Source organism: Penicillium cataractarum (genome assembly GCF_028827025.1).
Source record: "Penicillium cataractarum strain IBT 29864 chromosome Unknown utg000007l, whole genome shotgun sequence".
NCBI classification, from domain to species: Eukaryota; Fungi; Ascomycota; class Eurotiomycetes; order Eurotiales; family Aspergillaceae; genus Penicillium; species Penicillium cataractarum.
In genome coordinates this window covers 4,060,788-4,082,066 of record NW_026622743.1, presented here as the reverse complement: position 1 = coordinate 4,082,066, position 21,279 = coordinate 4,060,788, and the positions used below count along the sequence as shown (strand labels likewise).

The 21,279-nt window shown below is 51.0% G+C and overlaps 12 protein-coding genes across 12 annotated transcripts; 5 read left to right on the top strand and 7 right to left on the bottom strand.

Moving 5' to 3' along the window:
- Positions 1 to 343: 343 nt before the first annotated feature.
- On the bottom strand, positions 344 to 2,400 carry N7496_009018 (GTPase GUF1; the record flags this gene model as incomplete). Its single annotated transcript, XM_056701937.1, has 2 exons — positions 344 to 1,607; positions 1,664 to 2,400. 2 exons carry the CDS (start codon positions 2,398 to 2,400, stop codon positions 344 to 346), a joined length of 2,001 nt encoding a protein of 666 aa, XP_056554000.1.
- Positions 2,401 to 2,648: 248 nt separating this feature from the next.
- On the top strand, positions 2,649 to 3,717 carry N7496_009017 (spindle checkpoint protein MAD2; the record flags this gene model as incomplete). The annotated part of the gene is made up of 7 exons (XM_056701936.1): positions 2,649 to 2,715; positions 2,754 to 2,779; positions 2,835 to 2,860; positions 2,920 to 2,958; positions 3,013 to 3,041; positions 3,127 to 3,346; positions 3,426 to 3,717. 7 exons carry the CDS (start codon positions 2,649 to 2,651, stop codon positions 3,715 to 3,717), a joined length of 699 nt encoding a protein of 232 aa, XP_056553999.1.
- A 153-nt stretch (positions 3,718 to 3,870) lies between these two features.
- N7496_009016 (DUF218 domain protein) lies at positions 3,871 to 4,894 on the bottom strand (the record flags this gene model as incomplete). Its single annotated transcript, XM_056701935.1, has 4 exons — positions 3,871 to 4,437; positions 4,489 to 4,540; positions 4,600 to 4,707; positions 4,785 to 4,894. The coding sequence occupies 4 exons, from the start codon at positions 4,892 to 4,894 to the stop codon at positions 3,871 to 3,873; spliced, it is 837 nt and encodes a 278-aa protein (XP_056553998.1).
- Positions 4,895 to 5,447: 553 nt separating this feature from the next.
- On the top strand, positions 5,448 to 6,443 carry N7496_009015 (CorA family magnesium transporter; the record flags this gene model as incomplete). Its single annotated transcript, XM_056701934.1, has 1 exon — positions 5,448 to 6,443. One exon carries the CDS (start codon positions 5,448 to 5,450, stop codon positions 6,441 to 6,443), a length of 996 nt encoding a protein of 331 aa, XP_056553997.1.
- A 202-nt stretch (positions 6,444 to 6,645) lies between these two features.
- On the bottom strand, positions 6,646 to 7,054 carry N7496_009014 (uncharacterized protein; the record flags this gene model as incomplete). The annotated part of the gene is made up of 2 exons (XM_056701933.1): positions 6,646 to 6,726; positions 6,788 to 7,054. 2 exons carry the CDS (start codon positions 7,052 to 7,054, stop codon positions 6,646 to 6,648), a joined length of 348 nt encoding a protein of 115 aa, XP_056553996.1.
- Positions 7,055 to 7,463: 409 nt separating this feature from the next.
- Positions 7,464 to 9,150, top strand: N7496_009013 (uncharacterized protein; the record flags this gene model as incomplete). The annotated part of the gene is made up of 5 exons (XM_056701932.1): positions 7,464 to 7,853; positions 7,913 to 8,406; positions 8,461 to 8,550; positions 8,604 to 8,719; positions 8,819 to 9,150. 5 exons carry the CDS (start codon positions 7,464 to 7,466, stop codon positions 9,148 to 9,150), a joined length of 1,422 nt encoding a protein of 473 aa, XP_056553995.1.
- Positions 9,151 to 9,414: 264 nt separating this feature from the next.
- N7496_009012 (cupin domain-containing protein) lies at positions 9,415 to 9,998 on the bottom strand (the record flags this gene model as incomplete). Its single annotated transcript, XM_056701931.1, has 2 exons — positions 9,415 to 9,777; positions 9,807 to 9,998. The coding sequence occupies 2 exons, from the start codon at positions 9,996 to 9,998 to the stop codon at positions 9,415 to 9,417; spliced, it is 555 nt and encodes a 184-aa protein (XP_056553994.1).
- A 600-nt stretch (positions 9,999 to 10,598) lies between these two features.
- Positions 10,599 to 12,419, bottom strand: N7496_009011 (CocE/NonD family hydrolase; the record flags this gene model as incomplete). The annotated part of the gene is made up of 2 exons (XM_056701930.1): positions 10,599 to 10,680; positions 10,735 to 12,419. The coding sequence occupies 2 exons, from the start codon at positions 12,417 to 12,419 to the stop codon at positions 10,599 to 10,601; spliced, it is 1,767 nt and encodes a 588-aa protein (XP_056553993.1).
- A 358-nt stretch (positions 12,420 to 12,777) lies between these two features.
- Positions 12,778 to 15,138, top strand: N7496_009010 (uncharacterized protein; the record flags this gene model as incomplete). Its single annotated transcript, XM_056701929.1, has 5 exons — positions 12,778 to 12,900; positions 12,987 to 13,112; positions 13,167 to 13,241; positions 13,298 to 14,129; positions 14,195 to 15,138. The coding sequence occupies 5 exons, from the start codon at positions 12,778 to 12,780 to the stop codon at positions 15,136 to 15,138; spliced, it is 2,100 nt and encodes a 699-aa protein (XP_056553992.1).
- Positions 15,139 to 15,785: 647 nt separating this feature from the next.
- On the top strand, positions 15,786 to 16,914 carry N7496_009009 (HpcH/HpaI aldolase/citrate lyase family protein; the record flags this gene model as incomplete). Its single annotated transcript, XM_056701928.1, has 3 exons — positions 15,786 to 15,825; positions 15,933 to 16,153; positions 16,213 to 16,914. 3 exons carry the CDS (start codon positions 15,786 to 15,788, stop codon positions 16,912 to 16,914), a joined length of 963 nt encoding a protein of 320 aa, XP_056553991.1.
- Positions 16,915 to 17,323: 409 nt separating this feature from the next.
- N7496_009008 (uncharacterized protein) lies at positions 17,324 to 17,804 on the bottom strand (the record flags this gene model as incomplete). The annotated part of the gene is made up of 3 exons (XM_056701927.1): positions 17,324 to 17,451; positions 17,522 to 17,706; positions 17,767 to 17,804. The coding sequence occupies 3 exons, from the start codon at positions 17,802 to 17,804 to the stop codon at positions 17,324 to 17,326; spliced, it is 351 nt and encodes a 116-aa protein (XP_056553990.1).
- Positions 17,805 to 18,594: 790 nt separating this feature from the next.
- Positions 18,595 to 20,805, bottom strand: N7496_009007 (uncharacterized protein; the record flags this gene model as incomplete). The annotated part of the gene is made up of 1 exon (XM_056701926.1): positions 18,595 to 20,805. One exon carries the CDS (start codon positions 20,803 to 20,805, stop codon positions 18,595 to 18,597), a length of 2,211 nt encoding a protein of 736 aa, XP_056553989.1.
- Positions 20,806 to 21,279: the final 474 nt, after the last annotated feature.

Below are 21,279 nucleotides of genomic sequence, written 5' to 3'. Positions count from 1 at the left end.
TTCCCTTTTGAGTGCCTTGCAGTTGATTGCGAGGATGTGATTATTTGGTACCCGGATAGGGCCACGAACAAAACGGTCAGACATCTGTACATAAACGTTCTATACATGTTCAAAATTCGTTGGCTCTTGGCCAGAGATTTCCCCCCAACTTACACATTTCTTGCATAGTGTTAAGTAATTCGATGTCGGCGACTGAGTCTGGATTCGAACGGTCATCTGGACAGCCATTGATCAAGAAACATGCTTGCATGCAACAGGGAGGCGAATGAGAACCGAGTGAATAATTTAATAAGAAGAGTAGCACATTCGGGGTATACATAATATAGATACAAGTATAGTACAATCATTTCGCCAAGAAGGCCTGGAACGCCTTATGCTCAATCACAACATTTCCAACAGCGCGAAGCCTCTTCCGGCCTTCCTTCTGCTTCTCCAACAACTTGCGCCGACGACTGACATCACTAGCATGAAGCTTTGCCAGCACATCCTTGCGGTACGGCTTAATAGTCTCACGAGCCACAATCTTCTTGCCAACGGCCGCCTGGATGATAATCTCGAAAAGCTGTCTGTCGACATGCTCCTTGAACTTGGTGACCCACTGTCTTCCTTGCCAGTTTACCTGACTCATGTGCATGATGCGTGAAACGGCGTCGACTGGGACCTTGTTCACGAGAAGCTGGAGCTTGACGATGTTACCGGCTCGCCAGGCAGACTCTTCGTAGTCTAGACTGGCGTAGCCTTTGGTGTTGCCTTTCAATTTGCCAAAGAAATCATCGACCAAGTGAGCCAGTGGCAGTTGATACTTGAGAATGACCTGGCTGGAGGTGAAGTATTCGATACTCTGCTGTTCACCTCGGTTGGCCTCGCAAAGCTCGATAACCTTGCCGAGGTACTCATCTGGGAATGTGATGGTCGCTAACACGTACGGTTCCTGCACCTCAGCAACCTTCAGACGAACGCTGTCATCATCGGGGAACTTTGCGGGGTTGGTGATGATTTCTTCGGTGCCGTCTTTCCACACAACTTTGACAGGGACCGAGGGAGGAGTAATGATGATACTGGCACCGTGTTCCTGCCGCAGCCGGTCCTCAAATACAGAGCAGTGCAGAGTACCCAAAAAGCCCATTCGGAAGCCAGCTCCTAGCGCCTCGGAGGACTCTTTTTGAACCGTGATACTTCGGTCATTCAGAATGAGCTGGTTGATGCTGTCTTCCAAGTGCTCAAAGTGATCCGCGTTCATGGGATACACGGCGACGAAGACCATAGACTTGGGCTCTTCGAATCCAGGGAGTGGCTCCACAAGCTTCTCAGACCCGACTCTGGTGAAAGTGTCGCCAATTTTGGCCTCTTGACTGCGCTTCATGCCGGGGTTGAAGTAGATGTACCCGACCTGGCCCGCTCGGAGAACGGTCTGAGGGGTCTCGGTGGGGTACATGATGCCAACCTCGCCCACGTAGTACTTGAGACCGGTGACGAACGAGACCAATTGCTGGCCTGGTCGGACCTCGCCGTCAAATACGCGCACTAGGAGAATGACGCCCTTGTATGAGTCGTACCATGAGTCTACGAGAAGCATGCGGAGAGGCTTGGAGGGATCTCCAACGGGCCTGCAGAACGTGTCAGAACAATACAATGCTCACAGAATGGACCAGTTTAAACATACGCTGGGATCTTCTCAACAACTCTTGGTAGGACTTCGGCAACATTCAATCCGGTCTTTGCTGAAACCTTGACTGCGTTCTCGGTATCCAACTCAAACGAGCTCTTCATCTGCTCCAGAGCCCGCTCCGGATCGGCCGAAGGCAGGTCCACCTTGTTGATGACGGGAATCAACTCAAGGCCTTGCGCAAAGGCCAGGTAGAAGTTCGCGACAGTCTGTGCCTGCACACCCTGACTGGCATCGACCAGAAGCAGAGCTCCTCCGCAGCTAGCATAACTGCGCGATACCTCCGCACGGAAATCCACATGGCCCGGGGTATCCACCAAATGGAGCAGATAATCCTCGCCTTTGTGATTGTAGATCATTGTACACGTCTGTGCCTTGACTGTAATTCCTCGTTCTCGCTCGACATCCAATTTGTCGAGTACCTGTTTGTTCATACCGGGCTGAATCGTACCGGTGAGCTCCAGCAACCGGTCGGAAAGGGTGCTCTTGCCATGATCGACGTGGGCGACAATACAAAAGTTGCGATACCGGTCGATAGGAATGGCCGCAATCCGCTTCTCGAGATCCGTGTCCGGGGAGCTTGGAGACGCCTTCGCTCTAGCACTCCAAACGGCTGAATTCGTAAAGGGTCGAAGGGAATTATATCGGGACGAGAAGCCAGCCGAGGCGAGGCTCGCGATCCGACCTTTCGGTGCTGCGCTCAGCCATCGGGCTACCTGCAGACATCCTCGCATCTGGAATCGTGCAATGGCATGGAAGAAGAGAGGATTGCCCTATCTCCTTGCGCTGATCACGATCAACAAAACAGCGAATAGAAGAGGATCGAGACTTTTGACGCAAGGCGGTGTGATTTGCGGAGAAAAAGATCGGGCGGTGAGTCGATCACCGCGGGGACCGTCGAGGTGTAAACAACAAAGCTTCCTGCCTTCTCTTTTCAACTCTGCAACATATCTGCGCTGTTCAGTGATTCCAATTGCTCGCCATGCCTGAAACAAAGGACAAGTCCAAGGTTCACAAGCTGTCCATCCGAGGTCGGTACCCGTTCGAGGGTTTGTTGGTATTATGATGAAGCTTATGAGACAAACAGGATCGGCTAAGCTGGTGTCCGAATTTGTGAGTCTCTCTCCTGCTATGACCCTGGAATGAACAATGGCTAATGGATCCTTAGTTTGAATACTCAATCAATTCAATCTTGTGAGCGGTATATCGTCACCAAAGAACGAAACAGGAGCTCATCGCAATCATCCACCCAGGTTCCAGCGCGCTGTCTACCCTCCCGAGGACTTTACAACGTAAGTTGGGACTCACACCGCGGGAATCTATTTCAATATACTTATACGCTATAGTGTCAAAAAATATGGCCTCAACATGCTCGGTGCGTCCCTCCTTCCCTCGCGGCAACCGACAATCATCTTTCGGACACCCCATGCCCTTATCGATCCAGTCTAACCTGATGATAGTGTCCGCGGATGACCAGGTCAAGGCATATATCAAGAAGATCATGTCACAGCTGAACAAGTGGATGGCTAGTGGAAAAATCTCGAAGCTTGTGGTTGTCATTACCGACAAGGAGACCGGGGAACATGTGGAGCGTTGGCAGTTTGACGTGGAGATCTTTGGCAAAAGTTCCAAGAGCCAGAGTTCCCGCAAGGCCGGCGATAAAGAGAATGCTGTGCCTGGGTAAATATGCTCTTACTCTTTCCGATCCATTCTTAAACTTCTATCCGCGGTGCTAACCAAAGTTGGTTGAATGCAACAGAGACGGCGACGGCCCAGCCCCCGAGCCCGTTGAAAAGACCGAGAAGGAGATCCAAGAAGAGATTCAAGCCATCTTCCGCCAAATTACTGCCTCCGTCACCTTCCTCCCCGTTCTCGATGGCGATTGCACATTCAATGTTCTCGTCTACGCCGATGCCGACTCGGATGTCCCCGTGGAATGGGGTGACAGTGATGCCAAGGAGATCAAGAACGCCGAGAAGGTCCAGCTCCGCAGCTTCAGCACCAACAACCACCGTGTTGGCACTCTTGTCAGCTACCGACTGGCTGATTAAATGGAGGGTGCTGGGTGGCGTTTCATGACCCGATACGAGGGATACAGCTTGCATAGGCGTTTTGGCGGGTTGAGTTTGGTTATTTGATGTTTCAACGTGTATATGTGGTGTCTAATGAATGCTGCATTACTTTTATATGATACAATGCGATTTTCATGATGGCGGATGTCCATAGTACCAGGGCAATCTTTCTATGTTCGGAAACCATTCGTTTCCTCCTCCTCCATCCCACGCAACCAATTGCTCCACGACGGGCTCGGACATCCCGTCGAGACAGAGTTCGTGAATAATTTCTGTTTTCCACCCTCGGATGATGCGTTTGCCAGCCAAGTCTTGGCCGACGCCGTACAAATCACGTCGCCATAATCCGATTCCCCGAAGCGATTCGCCCCGGATCAGAGATTCAATGGGAGTAACCTCTTCAGGCGGATCGATACCAATTACAGATACTCTTGGGTCATGGACAACTTCCTCGCTGGCAAAGCGATGTAGTAAGCCCATAGCAGGAAAGTGACATTCCACAAAACGGGCGCGTTTGAACTCGTGGGTCACGACAGTGACTCGGTTAGGGTATACGCCCGTGTGAAATCGAAAGCGTAGTATCGAGAACAATACGTTTTGATAGGAGTCCGTTGCATGAGATTCTGCAACGACTCTTGATGGATCGATTGTAGATAGATCCGGCTCGTGCTGGAAGTAGTTGTTGTCCCGAACTAGGTTCTATGGTCTCTGTTAGCCTGTTATTCACAATTAGGATTCAGCCGGTCTAACCAGGTATGATTGCCCTTCGCTAAGATCGGTTCGAGGCCTTTTGGTTGGACCACTGTGTAGAAGATATCAATTAGATATGGCCGAATTTCCGTATACTTCCAGGCTTCTTACCCTGAGAAGACAAGTAGTCCATGGGGATCATTTGCAAGGGCTCGTAGTCCAGCCTTGGCATGGTTAATGAAAGTTGGTGTCTCTTCTCGCTGGAACGGCTCAATTAACCTGTCAACAGAAATTGGAAAGATTCAGTGGACAGTAATCTTGTGGGCAACAATTGTTTATATTGAACTTGAGCCTACCATTCATTCTCCTCAAGCCCGTGCGTTGGACCACCAATATAGATTGCGTGACAACAAACGACGATCAAATGGGTTAGACGGTCAGTGATGGGGCAATTTTCAAAGGCCATGCTCCTTCTGATTATACTGTTGGTGGTGGAAAGCTAATTCACGAGAGGACAGCGCAAGTTCAGATCGACCAACCAGGCGGGATTCCCCTGCGTGAACAGCGTGGCCCGTGCGGACGATGCCGATCGCGATGACGCTCTTCCACGATGAAAGGACCAGCAAGAATCACCCTCGAGACAAGATAGATTCGATTGGCTTGTGAAACTGTGGAGGTGAAAACACTGTACAGCCTATCCAAAATCATCGGTAGAAGTTGCAGCTATTGACTAAGTTTCTATCATGCGACCCATCTTGACTAACACGTTATCATGCGTGTTCAAGGAGTGCCGCCCACAAGGCATTTGGTGGGAACGAGGATTCTCTCGTTATTCTCCATCATACAGCAGACAAATAAACAATGGATTTCCAAAACACACGGTGTCATTCACCACTAGAGTGGCAAGTCCGGGGGTCCCGAGGAATGCATTCAATATCAATCAATATTGCCGACACACTCATACAAAGCCCACACCACAAGATATACTGAATCTATCCCTCTCCCTCTCCCATGGACGCATGAACGGAACAACCGAGTTGACATGCACTCTTTTTGACGCGAAAGGGGCGATCGAGATGCCTGAGACCCGCCTGACCAAAGCCAATATCGCTCGCCAGTACGATGTCGACGGGCGAGACCTGCGAACGGTAGATGCAGTATCAGAGGGAATCCCCCATTTCGTCGTTCGACCAACGACAATCTTTATCAGCCTTTTTTCTTTGAGACTTTTGATTCAATCGGATCGAGCACTCTTGATCAGATGTGGCTCCAAGGACGGCGACCCCCATGCCTTCCTCGAGGAGATCTTTGTCACAGATCTTCAGAGTAAAATGTGCGGCAATCATCGTTCTGGGTTCCCGATTTCACTTCCATATGAACTTCGCGTCTTCGAGGCAGCATTAGCATCCGTGACTGCACACTTAGAGGCAGAGCACTCGCTCATCCGCAAGGATATCGAGTACAGCCTGAAAGATCTACAAAGCGAAGACATCACTTCAACCGGACCGAGGACGTTACTAGAGAACGGGAAAAAGCTCGTCAATATCGAACAACGCGCTCGACAGATGCGTACCGCACTGCAAGAATTGCTAAGCAACGACGAAGATCTCGCCGAAATGTACCTCACCGACCAAAAGGCCGGCCGACCCCATGCCATCGAAGACCATCAAGAAGTCGAGTACCTACTCGAAGCATATTATAAAAGTCACGACGCGATTGTTGAATCCGCAGGGGCCTTGTTGAGTGAAGTACACCGTACACAAGATGCAATCTTGTCTGTTCTCGATGTGCGACGCAATCAGATTATGGTCTTTGAGGCGCAACTTGAGATTTGCATGTTGGGATTTGCGGTTTCAACATTCGTTGCAGGCTTGTATGGCATGAATGTGATCAATTATCTGGAAGATTATCCTTATGCGTTCCCGTCCCTGGTAGCGGGATGCGTGATGGGGACGCTGATACTCGCACGGATCGGGATGTCGAAGCTGCAGAAGTTCCGAAGATATCGGCTGTGAACGCAGCGCTCTTGTCAATTCTAGAGTTTGGAGTGACACCAGGGGAGCAGCAATAAGAGCTGGCTCTTCTACGGCTTGAAGAACTTGCGTTGTCACTGATCAGACAAGAAATCAATTGAAGCGATATGAAGTTGAACAAAATTCCGAAAAAAATACAGCAAAATAACAATATCCATGCAAGCCCATGCGTAATCAATCCACACTACCATTCTCCGCCAACTTCGTAATGGAAGATCTTGTCGTTGATTCTTCCGCCGGTAAACCGCCACAGTCGAGCAACAGACTGTCAGTCGTTAGCTCCCATTCCATGAAAGTCCTCGCTCGAATACTTTTATTTTACATACCGCATTTAACCATACGCCGTGCAACATGATCTGAATGAAGGCATACTCGGCAGGGTGCCCATTACCCGCCGGGCGATCGCCCAGGTCGAGTCGAGAGTTGGCAGGACGATACGTCGGCATACGACGATGATGAGTCGGCCAGTCAGCCGGCTGCTCTGAATTCACCGGTACAGAGGAGCCATTCTGCTCAGATCCGCTATGATGGACCTCGTAGTCGGCGAGGACAGACAACGAGCGTGTCGTGGTAGTAGTAGCAGTCACAGACATGATGGCGCGGGTAACGATTCTGGAGAGAGGTTTGATGAATGTCTTCACCCACGTATCAAATGAGTCGGGCTCGCTCATATTCCGGAGATAACTAAGCGGATCTAATTAGTTACCCTTAGTATGCAATAGGAAAAAACGGGGGGGAATGGGGGGTTGCAATGACCCACGGCCAAACTGGGGGAGAGTCGACGGGCGCCCGCATTCTCCCCCACATCCCGATGGACTTTTGGCGCAAGGAAGCCTCGGAGGAAAAATAGCTGGTAATGATAGCTCCGAGCACAAAAATGTGCTGGTCTGATGCTTGGAGAAAGTGGGCGCGTACTTCTTCAAGTGTTCTGGGGGATTTTCTGTCTTGACCTTTTTGTGATTTTGTCGTTTCCGTTCTCCTCTATACTACCCGCCGTTCATCATGGAGCTTGCCCGCATTCTCGCCGCTAATATCGACGGCCGCACTCAGAACACGCGGTACCGCCAAGCGCAGTTCCATCGTCTGCAGGCTGTGCTTGTTGAGCACATTGCTGAGATTCAGGATGCGATTCGAGCAGACTCGGGACATACCCAGCAGGAGATTCGTGCAGAGGTAGTCCTGGCGCTGCAAGAGCTGCGAACACACTATACATCCCTGAGCTTGAAGAAGGATTTGGAGGTCGAGTATCGCATTGCAAATGGAAAAGACAATGCGGAGAACGTGCAAGGTGCTGGTATTGTGTATATCGTGCCGTCCACGCATACTCTGTTCTTCTCGGTCATTTCTGCGTTGACCGCAGCTTTGGCGGCCGGTAATTGCATCGTTTTGGAGGTAAGCATAGTCCTTGGAAACATAATATATGAATGGAAGCTTACATTAGGATTATGTAGCTCCCCCAGACGACCATGGCCCTGCCAGCGTTTTTGCGCCAGATCCTCCCCGATGCCCTGGATCACGACACCTTTGCGATTACGAGCCAACGACCGGACAAGTCATTCCTGGACAAGGCTCTGATGGTTGTGCAGACGGGCGCAGATGGATCCCACGGACTCATTTCACCCGCAACCTCGCGCAGTGTTGCTATCGTGGATCGCACCGGCAAGGTTTCCGAAGCTGCTCAGGCTCTGGTCGCGGCTCGTTTTGCGCTGGGTGGACGCTCACCATACTGTCCCGATGTTGTGCTGGTGAATGAGTTTGCGATGAAGCCATTTATCGAGGCCGTCATTCAGCATGCTTCGAAGTACCTTGCTGGTGAGAATGGTGAAGCTAGACAGGTCTCCACGTCGCCGCGACGACCGGGTGTGCTTGACTCGATTCACAAAGATAGAACTGCCCGCGTTTTGGTATCGGGCAGCAACTGGGGCGTGGTTGAGGTTCAGGATCGGTAAGTCTTAGCTGATGTACCGCGGCGATCTTGATTTGGTGCTAATTCGTGTAGCAACTCTCCCCTGTTGAAAAAGAAGATCGATGAAAAGGTGTTGCTTGTGCATCCTGTCACCAGCTTGGATGACGCTATCGACGTCAATTTGTATGTTTTCTCTTCTATCTTCTGTGATGGAAACACCCTGCTAACTAAAATAGCAATGAGAACCTCGCTGCTGTTTATGCCTTTGCTGCACCTGCTTCAGCCAAGTACCTCACTCAGTTTATCGACGCTGACATCTCCTGGGTGAACCACGTCCCCAGCCACATGCTGAGTACGTATCAAAGCTCCTCTTCATTCCCTAACTTGTCTCGATCATTCTCAATACATATTTCCCCGGATTACGAATATCTTTATTGACATTCATTTCTAGTTGGCCCTGCCCTTCCCCGCAACACTCCTTACAGCCCACAAACCCGCTACGCCACATCGCAATTCCAAAAGCCCCGACCCCAACTCATCAACCCCTCTGCTACCGCCTACGCCACGCATACAATTCTTGAGAGCGAGAATACTGTACGATCTGACGCCCTTTGGCGTGAGGCATTGGCACCTTTGCCCTCGACCAAACAGAGACCTGGATTCAAGATTGGATTCTTCGAGCAAGGTATCATTACTGGCGTTAGTCTCACACTGATCTCGCTCGTGGCGACAGTGTCGACGCTGGGATACTATACCTGGGCGTATGTGAGGATGCGCGGTTAATCGTTGTTTGTGACTATTTGTGTATCTATTCCATACCTTCTTTCTTCGTTGTACGTAGCGTTCATTTACTGTTGTCGCAATATGCACTTATAAACTTGTTTGATAGAAGACCTTGGGTATATACTTGTAGTTGCGTAGTGCGGAATGGAGTACTCGATCTGTCAAGATACAAAGTAATTTTGAAAATTCAATTCGGCAGAAAATATCTTTGAGATTTCATTTTATTTCATAAATCTTCGCATCTATATACTGTATACATTCCCTCTAAGTGCTAGCCCGAACACCAATACCATCAACAACCTCACCCAGACTCTTCCCCCCAATCTCCATAGGCTGGGAAGGAGCAAGAACGTACAACATGCGCGCCCACTGCGGGGTAACCTCCTTCGTAATGGGGTCCACAACGTCAGGAGTAACATTGCGCCAGGCATGGTTGGTACCACGCTGAACAGCAACATCACCACGCTTAAGCAGTCTCGTCTCGCCCGAATCCAGAACAAGCTCGACTTCACCCTCCAGCACGACGCCATAATCCAGCGAAACGGTGCGGTGCATAGGACTCAACGAGCCGGGCTGCATGTCCACGATGCGGCAGACGGTGCCGGTGGAAATTGTGATGCCGGGGGGCTGGTGAGGTAGCCCTTGTACTCGTCGACGTCGGTATCGTTGTTCAGTTGTGCGGGGAAGTGGTCGGAGGTATAGGCGAGACTGAAGTCTGCGCCGTCTGGGATTCCCTGGACGGGCATTTCCTCGGAGAGGGCGCTGGAGAAGATGGCTTGGCCGTCGGCATTGTGGGTGGTGATGTACCGGTTGAGTGGGCGGATGTTCTTGGGGGTCTTTGGGGCCATGATGGGCTGATGTTTTTTTTGAAGAAATGGAAGAAAAGGAATTGATCAATGGGTTGATTGCTAGGTGGTGTGGGTGGTAATCGTCTTGTTTGTACCCTGATCTATATCTCTCGTGCGGAGCGTCATTCTCGGGACCACTTTTGACCACATCGGCTGTGGGGTAATGGCCGCACGGACTTTAGAGCTTCGGAGATAAATGACTTCCGTGTCGGCTTTTTGGATCGGGAACTAGTGGCATGCAGGGCAGGGTCTATTTTGCGCTTTTTATGGTTCGGCATATGGGTACCTTGCCAGTTTATGCAAGCCACGTTGGTGAGCAGCGAAATGAAGAAGTGCCGTAGGTTGACACACGGATATCGGGTGGCTGAGAACTGTACTACAGCTCAATTGCAAGCTCGAATTCGAGGTCAAGTCAGTAATTTAGTAATGATACAGAAATTTCTCATTGAATTCTAATAATAATCCGCGGAAATATTTTTGTCTATTAATTGAAGTTACTATCTGGAGATATCCGATATGGCAAATTAGTGCAAAATAAGAAATATGTTCATTTGGTCTATATCATTCATTTACAATCATTTCTGCCTATTATGTGACACTTCAAGGAATAATAGGAAGAGTCACGTAGTTGTCGCCCAGGCCAAAGTGAATGTGGTTCTGGCCCTGGAAGCGTTCCACGGAGCTATAATATCTGTTAGCACTCTGTCCATCAAGCCACGAAGAACAAAGAACATACCGATCAACAGGGGAGTTATGTTGGAAGATACCGCAACCCTGAGTATCACCACTGGAAATCTCCAGAATAATCTTACCACCCTTCTCAACAACAACGTTGGTAGGCCAAACCTCCACGTCGACCGGGTAAACCTCACCGGGCAGAACGGGCTGCACATCCGTAGAGTAGTAGTTACGATGAGGCAACCAAGGTCTGTTGCGAGTGTTTTGCTCATCGACCTTGCGCATGCTAGCACGCAGCCAGCCCTTGCACAGGGGAACGGGGTCACCAGCGGTACCAGTGTAGAAGACCTCCTTGCCTTCGGGGGAGATGTAGCGGAGAGTGATGAAGAGATCGAGATCCTGAGGGGTAGGAGCGCCGGGGATTGCGCTCATGGACACGTTAAGATGGGCGACGATGTGTCCAGTGATCTCAGTCTCCTTCTCAAATGCTGGAGTGACGAACTGCACCAGTTGGGGGTTGGCCATTGTGCCCAGAGCCTGGTAGGAGATCTTGCTGGGGCGCTCGGCGGGAGCATGTGTGATGAGTTCACGCTGGGAGGTGAGGTAGAACTTGGTGTATTGAGTACGGGCAATGGGCCACTCGTGCTCGATACGACGAGGGAAGAGCTTCTCGGCTTCGGCATTGTTGAAGCCAGCATCGCCCTTGCGCAGCACCATATCGACCTTGGGAGCCTTGCCAGTCGACCAGCCCTCCCGGTCCTCGCCCTTGAGGAATGCATCCAAGAAGCTGCGCTGGATCTCAACCTCCTCGGCGTAGTAGAAGGGAAGGTCGTGACGACCAGTGATGAAGCGGAGGTACTTGAATTCGGAACCGGCGTGAGTCCATCCTTCAACGTTTCCACGAAGATGAAGAAGAATACCACCCCAGTTGGCCACAGACAGCAGAGGCACCTGGATATCGGAGAGACTGTACTCCTTGGAAGCGTAGTAGAGATCGTCGCGGAACTTGTTCTCCACATTGTCGATAGTCTGATCCTGGCGGTTCTGCACCAGCTCTTCCTCTGACAAGTCTCCCTCAATAGTATCAGGACCCCAGTTGCGAGCGGCGCGACCTCCCAGACCGTACTGGTTGCTCACCACCTGGCGATCCCACCAGAACTTGATGAAAGCATTGGACAAGATGCCACCGTGTCTGCAGCGATCGCGATAGTAATCCGACATACCCTCCCATGGAATCATACAAGCAAGACCCTTGGGCTGACGGGCAGCGACACGCCATTGACTGCCGGCGAAGTAACTGATTCCCAGCAGACCGACCTTACCAGAGGACCAGGGCTGCTCAGCGGCCCACTCGACCACATCGAAGAAGGCCTCGCTGGTGCCCCGCGACATGGTATCGAGCTTGCCGACCGACTGGCCAGTACCACGCTCATCTGCGCGCACCACGGCATAGCCCTGAGTGGTCCAGTACTTGGGATCGGGAGTCTCCCAAGCAGAATGCTCCGAGCGCTGTTCGGGGTTGACCTCGCTGAAGCTCTGAGGGTGGAAATCCTTGTAAGGAATGTCCTTGCCATAAGGACCGTAGGTGACCAAGACCGGGACCTTGTCGGAAGTCTTGGGGCGATAGACGTTGCATCGCACCAGACCCGATTGGTCCTTCAATGAAATGGAGACATTCTGTTCGTAGATGTAAGGGAAGGAAGTCTCATCCTTGGTGGTGATGTCCTTGATCTCGTTCGGCATTTTTGATGATTTGCACCGAATATGTTCACAAGGAAAAAAAAAGATAGACCAAAAACCAAGCTCGGTATCAGTTATCATGCCATAGCAGCAGCAACAATTCATATACATTCGTTCCCCCGCTTGTGGCCGCGTCGTTCTCTCCGAGGTGGAGCCGAAATGGACATCCGAGGGCCTCCTCCAAACTGACCCAACACGGCCCCAAAGTGTAACCCGAAGGAGGGACACGAGGGGGCGGGACTATCGGAAGAATGTGACTATATCACTATGGCCATAAATATTTACCCCGGACGCGCGGAAGCTGCGGGACGTTGCTTTTTGGTTTCAGTTGCTATACCGTTAGTAAAGGGTTAAACTGAAGATGGCGATTAAAGAACTGAACGGTGAAACCGCGACCGGAGGCCTTCGTGTCTTGATCGTCGGTGCGGGCATTGGTGGTTTGACAGCAGCTATTGCTTTGCGTCAGCAGGGTCATCGTGTTGAGGTGCGTTTTCTGAGTTGCTCAGTGCAATGAGTATAGGGAGATATAGTTCGGGATTGTTGTATGCTGACCCACCACCTACTTGACAGCTCTTCGAGCGATCGCGATTCGCAAACGAAATCGGCGCTGCTATTCATTTGTCTCCAAATGCCAATGGAGTCCTGCAAAGACTGGGAATTGATGCGACCAAGTTTGGCGCTGTCGAGTGTGAATTGGTACGTTCTACTCCGCTGTGTTTTCGCTTGTGCTTGAACTAATCGTCTTTCTAGTTGCGAGAGTATACCCCGGCTGGAGAGCCCGTTCACATCACCGAAGTAAAGCAGCATGCAGGCATGTGGCGACACGTTAGTACAATTCTGAACCTTTTGATTTGTACATTTTAGTTGACTTCTATGACTAGAGCTGGCTGCTCGTCCACCGTGCCCACTTCCACGAAGGACTCAAGGCTGCGGCTCAACAGCCTGGCAAGGGAGAGCCTGCCGTTCTGCACACTGCCAGCAAGGTTGTCGACGTCGACCCGCACAATGCGACCGTATCTTTGGAGAACGGCGATGTCATCAAGGGCGATGTCCTGATCGGTGCCGACGGCGTGCACTCCCTCACTCGCACCAAGCTCACGCAGGACATCAAGCCCGCCAGCTCGGGCAAGAATGCTTTCCGCTTCCTCATTACTCGCCAACAGGCACTCGATGATCCCGAGACGAACAGCATCGCCCAGGACTTTGGCGCAGTCGATATGTGGGATTCCAACGACCGTCGGGTGGTCATTTACCCTTGCGCTAACAATGAGTTGCTCAACTTTGTCTGCATTCACCCGGATTCAATGACGACTATTGACGCAGCTGGTGATTCCTATAATCAGCAGATTGGAAAGGAGACACTCCTCGAGGTGTTTAAGGATTTCAACCCGCAGGTGCGCAAGCTGCTCGAGAAGGCTGATCCCCAGACGCTGAAGCTGTGGCCTCTCCTCGATATGCCCACTCTGCCAACATGGGTGAATGACCGCCTGGCTGTGCTGGGTGATGCCGTTCATCCTTTCCTGCCCTACCGTGCTTCCGGTGGCGCTATGGCTATTGAAGATGCAGTCTCGTTGTCCGTCATGCTGCCACGAGGCATTACGGCCGCCGAGGTCCCGGAGAGACTGAAGGTCTATGAGAAGGCCCGTCATGGACGTGCCACCACTGTTCAAGAGATGACTCGCGAATCTGCGCAGCTCTTGGCTCCTGAGAAGGGTAAGTCTACTCGCGACTACCGATAGTTTCCCGCGAGAAATAAATTTACTAACATTCATCTACAGCATTCGGTATGGTCGTGTACATCTACGGCCACGATGAGTTTGACCATTCCGCCCAAGTCCTCCGCAAGCACCAGTGGGAACAAAACCCGCACATGTACTGGCGCCAACCCATCGTGTTCGGACCCATGCCCGGTCCCCGACAAGACTTCATGGGCAACGACCGTGCTCTGAAATCCCTCGAGTCCACCTTCCAAACCGCCTCAATCAAGTTCAAGACCAGCCGCACCCTCCTGCAGAACCTCTTCCCATCAGACCGCTACAGCTTTATTTCCCCCGGCAGCGTAGCCCGCGCCAGTTTCTCCCAGACCACCCTGAACGGCATGGACTGGCTGGGCGGTGGTGGCTACCGCCACATCGGACTGTACATCCACGGAGTGCAGTATAAGAAGGAGAACGGCGAGGTGCTCAAGGGTACTTACATGCCGATTTTGTTCGAGAGTCTGGCAGATCCTATCGTGTCTGGCCGGGAGGAACTCGGTATGCCGAAGCTGTACAGCGCTATTGACATTCACGAGCGAAACAGCTCGTACCGGTACCAGACCAGCTGGCAGGGTGCCGTATGGGGACACTTTGAGCTGGAGGATCTAGAGGACGAGGATCCGACCGCGGATAAGGGTACTATCGGCGGTGAAGATGATGATGGAATTTTGGTGTACCGCTATATCCCCAAGGTTGGTCGGGATACTAAGGGTGAAGCCGAGGCAGAGTATCCCGTCTTCGTTCCTCATGCGCAGGAATCCAAGGTTGTGCCTTCGAAGGTGACGCGCCTTCGTCGGACGAAGAATGCTAAGATTGAGATTAATGCGCTTGGATGGGATGCTTTGCCCACTTTGAACCATGTCGTGTCTCGCCTCGGTGAGATTCCTATTGATGAGATTATTGATGCTAAGATCACCGAGGGTCGGGGTGTGCCTGATGTCTCTAGTGCTCAACGAATTGAGTAATGTGGATGATGGGAAACTGTGATAGAATAGTTTGTGAATGAAATGGTTTTTTATCTGTTGACAAAAATTGAATATCCATGTTACGTCTTCTGATTTGAATGGCTGTCCACCAATTGGATCTATAGAAATACAAGACTTTCACCTAGCACAGGGTAAAGGGAACACAAGAAATCCAGAACCTGTAAAAAGAAGACTGATCAAGAGGAATAAGCTGTCCGAGCAGACTCCTCGGCCGTAGCAGCCTAGTCCATACAGCCTTATTCTTCTGTATACTAACTCTCGGCGTGGTAATGCTTGCGCCGAGTGTGGGGACATTCGGGCCGTGGCATAAAGGCGACTTCTAGGGAGAAGTACCCGAATGGAAGTAGAATAAAATGGTATATTTTATTAGATGAGAAATACAGATAGATAAGACATTAATTGAACTCTCAGGTACTCTGTATACATTGACTACATCACTATTCGCCTTTGCAACATACTTGCTGGAGCGGGTAAAAGCAGAGCCCGCCAGCGACTTCCCAACTTCACTCGGTAAACGAGCTTCTCCTCACGTCCTCACAACGCCAATTATCCTCCACCACACTTCCCAGCACGACCATCTCGGGAATACTTGACATTGACCTACGAACCAAGTCACAGACTTCATAATGGCAGCTCGCAACACCCTCCGTCGGTCTCTGCTATACGGTAAGCAGACCACAACCACTCGCGCACCGCGTCTTCCCCGCATTTTCCATGCGGAGCTCCTCGGCTTGCTCAGGATGCTAACAATCGATTCTCCCCACCACGAATAGTCCCCGGCTCATCGCAGCGATTCCTCGATAAGTCCCGCTCTCTTGCGGCGGATTGTCTCACCTATGATCTCGAAGACAGCGTTACACCACACATGAAGGCCGAGGCCCGGTCGCTGGTGCGGAGAGCGATCGATCAGCCGACGCCGGAGAAGATTCGCGAGCGTGCGGTGCGCATTAACTCGGTGGACAGTGGGTTGGCACTGGGGGACCTGACAGAGGTGGTGAGTAGTATACAGTTCCGAACTGTAGAACGCCGCGGGGCTAACCTTGTTCAATCTAGCTGCAATCACCCAACTTGACAACCATCGTCATTCCCAAGGTCAATTCAGCTTCGGACTTGACATTCGTCACCGACGTCATCAGCCATACCTTGTCCCAGCTCCCATCCCCGGAAAAGAGACCTCCAATCTCACTCCTCGCCCTCATCGAGTCTGCTAAGTCCCTCACGAATCTCTCCGAGATCTGTTCTGCCTCGCCTCTCCTCCAAGGATTGATTTTCGCCGCTGAAGACTTCGCGCTGGATCTGAGCATCACACGCACACCTTCATTGACGGAATTCCTGTTCGCGCGCTCGGCGATCGCAACTGCTGCTCGTGCTGCGAACCTCCCGTCTACGATTGACCTGGTCTGCACTGCATACAAGTCTGATAAGGCGGATGGATCTCCGCCAGCCGCGTTGGAGGAGGAGTGCCGCGATGGACGTCGATTGGGCTTCAATGGGAAACAGTGTATTCACCCTTCGCAGGTGAAGACGGCGAATGAGATCTTCGGGCCGGACCCGGCCGAGACTACATGGGCGATGCGCGTTGTCATTGCCGATGACAAGGCCGCTGCTGCGGGACGAGGTGCGTGGACGCTGGATGGTAAGATGATTGATGTACCCGTTGCGCATAAAGCTCGGGCTATCGTGAAGAAGGCCGAGGCTTGTGGTGTGGATGTCAAGGCTCTGCGGGAGAAGTGGCAGCACCAGGAGCCTGAGTAAATCAGGCATAAAGGGAAATGGGAGAACTGTATATGCTGAGCACAATATGGAGATGGTTATGATTCCGTGAAGAGTGGTATTTTTGATATCATATTCAAATAGGAGACGCTCGTCAATAAATAATACACAAATGGCCTCGAAGATTGATGTCTCGCTCCCCAAGGACTTTCCACCGGCAGATATTATCGTACACGCTTTTATAGTCATACAGCGCCTTTTCCAAGGCGGCAGGAGTATTTTTGCTCAACAAATGATGGGAGAATAGATGGTCGACGCGATTTGCAGACGGAAGAAATCTCGATCAAAATGCGAACAATGAGACAATCGGCCGATGTTGATCATGAGCTCGGAAGGAGGCGTAAAGAGTTTCGGCAAGTGGCGGACAGTATGGTAGAATCCCTCAAGACGTTCATTTCTCACCCAGCATCTCCTTGCGCATTTCCTCGCGCTGTATCCTCGATTCCTCCTTAGCCTGAGCACGCTGCGCCTCGAGCTGCGCCCGCTTGCGATCCTGCTCTTCTTGCGCGGCGTACCAAACTAAATCAACACAAGACCCTGCATTAGCCATACCTCCTCATCAATATTCAGGTGTAAGCTCCCAACATACTCGACTTATCCGATTTAGACCACTCCTTCAGCTTCTGGACATAATCATCAAACTCCTGGGCCTTGCGATCGCCCTGCTCCGCGCTGCGCTTTTGCAGGTCCGGGTTATACCGCTTGACGAGCTCTTCGTCTGAGGGGCGGATGTATTGAACGAGTGCTGGACCACCTACACAAAAGAGGATGCCACTGAATTAAGAAACGTTGTTAGCTGGGTTGACTCTGGGCGGGAGCAGGGATATCACTGACCCTCCGATTGCTTTAGCCCACATTCCAGCGCGAGACATGATGGATGAGTTGTGTACTGAGGATTGGAATTAATTCTTTGGGATGACTTGAACGTAGATCGTGGATTTGTATCTCTTGTAAGAAGAAGATGCTGTCCCCGAGTTGAGGGGAGGACGGGGAAAGTTGGCGATGATCATCTCGGCTGCAAACTGAACAAACACCGCGAGCCCGGGGATTTGCTTAATCGCCCTCCTGATTGGGTAATGGAAGTATTCAGGCTGTCAAGACTCGAGATGGCCCTTTGGAATTGAATTTCAACAATTATTGAATGGCAATAAGGAGTAACATAGCAGGTCATAGAAATAGCTTGCCCGGATGAAATCAGTCATATTCCGAGACTTCAGTTTTCCAGAGGCAGGTGTTTTATTTGGGGAATCACTCGAAGAAAACGGCCCCCGCATCGATTGTATGTGTATACTTCGCTTGGAAGGCATTCTAAACATAGTATGACTTGCCTCGTTTGTTGAAAGTCAAGTATAGGTCAACGATGTATAGTGGACCTTGATACAAAATGGGCAACTGTTCACGTGCAATAGTACTCTCTACCAGCCTAGACATAAGCTTCACCTTTTAAGACTCATTAAGCAAAATCAAGCGAAGGTACTCGCCATTAGGATCCGTAGATTATCGGAAGGCTTTAAAATGTGGAGTGAAACTATATTTGAAAGCTATGGATGTCTCTTTCTTATGTGCGTTTGTCAAACTTTGATTTCCCATTTGGCATTATTCTTGGACACAAAAATAAAGCAACAAATCATTCAGAGATCCACGCTTCAACAATATGCTTGATCATATGCCCATCATCTCGTCACCACCTAAAACAAATAGATTTCTCTCCTGCAGACCCCCACGACTTGCCGCTGCCGGGTCAAAGTATCGAGACGTGGTCGGTGTGTCATTCCCATTGAAGGTCTCTCCGTCCGAAGGCCACTGAGACTCGTCATCAAAATCAATACAATCATTTAGAGCAGTTGAAAGATTAACTGGGCCGAAGGCGAGGAGGGGCACAGTCGAACTAACATTTGCAGGGCGATGAAAGTATCGACTCGTGCTCGGCGGCGTCGGCGGCACAGCAACCTCAAGCATTTCCACCTCATTAATAGTCGGGCAACGACCGGGCGGGCGAACATTCAACTGCACGGAGTTATCTGTGTCACTAGCGACAGAAAAGTCGGGGCTAGGCGTATCACGCCGTGGACAGTGAGCCTCCGGAGACTGGGACATGTTGTTCTCCTCGGAGCTGGACTCTGAGCAGCTCCCATCGTCACTCTTGGGTGGCACATAGGATCTGGTCGACTCACTCATGCCCCGCGCAACTCTCCGTTCTTGGTTACCCAGAGCGTAGTGTATTTCTTCCGACACGACGGGCTCCGGCGAGCTGGCCGAATCTAGCAGTTCCTCACTGTCCCGACAAGTATCCCCAAGATTCATTGTCCATGCCTGGTGAATATCCGTTGCGAAATACCAGCAATACTCTTCGGTTACACCGAGCTGCTGCGCTAGACGCACAAGGATCGAAGAATGGTCTTTATGGCCCTGAGTCTGGAGATTGAGTCGTAAGTCTTGGCGCAGACGGCGATGGCATGTCCCCTCCGCTTGGATAAGGGATAGCTGGAGAAACTGCTGGATCTCGAGATCACGGGAGGCTACATCTTCCAGAGTGGCAATGTCAAACGTACAGACAACTGCCTCACTGGGAACATAACCCCAGATCGCGAACTCGCCGTACCCTTTCCACCGACGAACAGTGGTCCCAGTGGTTTGTGCCAATGGCTGTGCATTGAAGACAGGAGTCGGTAGCTTCCGAGGATCGACCACTGAGATTTTGGCATCGTCACGATTTCTCAACGCTCGATGGATCGGGGCCAGTGGTCTCGCAAACGCCGAAATGAAAGGTGTAGGAATGTGTACCCTTGTCACATGAGAAGTGAAGATTCCCAGAAATTCTTCTTGGGATAATTGTCCAGGGAAAGTGACATTAGGGTAGCTTCCTGTGAACCAACCAGCGACAAGGATAGACTCCGTGTTCACGCCCTGAGAGTTGGTGTTCGACCAACGATAGAGCAATGGTGGCAGCTCATCGACACCACATAGGCCAGGAAGGTGGTTCGAATCGTGCATGTTGAGATCAGCTGGAGCAACGTTCTCAGCATCGAGTGTCGGACTTTCCCGCACACAGGGCTCATTGACTTCCTGGTTGTGACCCTGGGGGCTTTCATCAACACGGCTTGCGGTTGGCGTATGATCCTCAGGATGCTCCCCTTCTCTTACGCACCAGAAACAAACCTTGCCGTGGCTGGTGACTAAAGGTTCATCATCTTGACTCGGGTTGTAGGCGACATAGATTTCTGCCCGAGGAGGACTATTCACAACTGGAATGTGAATATCAGGCGTCTTACGGTTGTCGCCAGAAAGGATTGTCGTAGCCTCGCTCGTTGGGGTGCCCGTAGCAACGGTGAAGGGGGATAGGAGATTTTCTGAGGAGGATTCCCCGACGAAGGGGTCCTCAGTCACGACATCATCGTTAGCACCAGCACCAGCAGCAGTAGAGGAGGACTGCTCTCCGGCCTGGCTTGCTAATAGCACAGATGTCAGATACTCACCGAAGTTGTTGTTGACATCAAAATCGTCGTTAGGGATACAGATGGTGTCAAACAATTTCTCCTGGACCCGAAGCCCTAACTCGAATGCAGTGATCCGAATTTTATGGATAATGCCTTGCCATTCTCGGTCCGTTCGGAACTCGGTGTCGATGTGGACGTGATGCCACACTGGGCGCTTCTCCCGTTTCAACCAAGACCACTGAGCATTGAGCGTGACGTATGAGATATCGTTGTTCCCAAAGCCACAGTGTATCAGGTCGGCTCGAAAGATTGTAGAGAAAAGGGCTGAGAGTTGGTCTTTGTTGCACTCAAAAAAACGGTAGAGGCAGCATAGGACTTGCCGATGGTACGTATTCCACGACAGCCTCGGGTTCCTGGCAGAGTTCGCTGTGTTCATCCTCGGCTGAGGCGTCATCGCCGTCAAAAAACGTGAATGTCACAGTGAGTTAACGATAGGGAGCTCGGATTTTGATAAAGCAAGAAAGCAACGGACGTCAAATAGAAATGTAAAGGTCCTAAGATGATGGGGAGGCAGAAGATGGAATGAAGAGGATGAAGGGGGGTGGAGTCGAAGAAGAAAAGAAGAGGAGGAGGAGCGGAGGAAGAAAAGGAGAAACCAAGATACAGGGAAAGATCCGAGGGGCGAGAAACTCGAGTTACCTGGTCTGAACAGGAAAGAAAGAGATATTGCGGAAGTCGAGGCAGTTAATGGAGTGAAATCGGTATCAAAATAAACTGCACTTTCAATTACAGGAAACGCTTTAGAAGGTTTCACTACCAACCATGACCGGGTAAGAACTAATACGTGGACTCTTTGTATCAAGTGATTTCGGAGTAACATAGCTTGCATTTTTACTATTGATCACGAGGG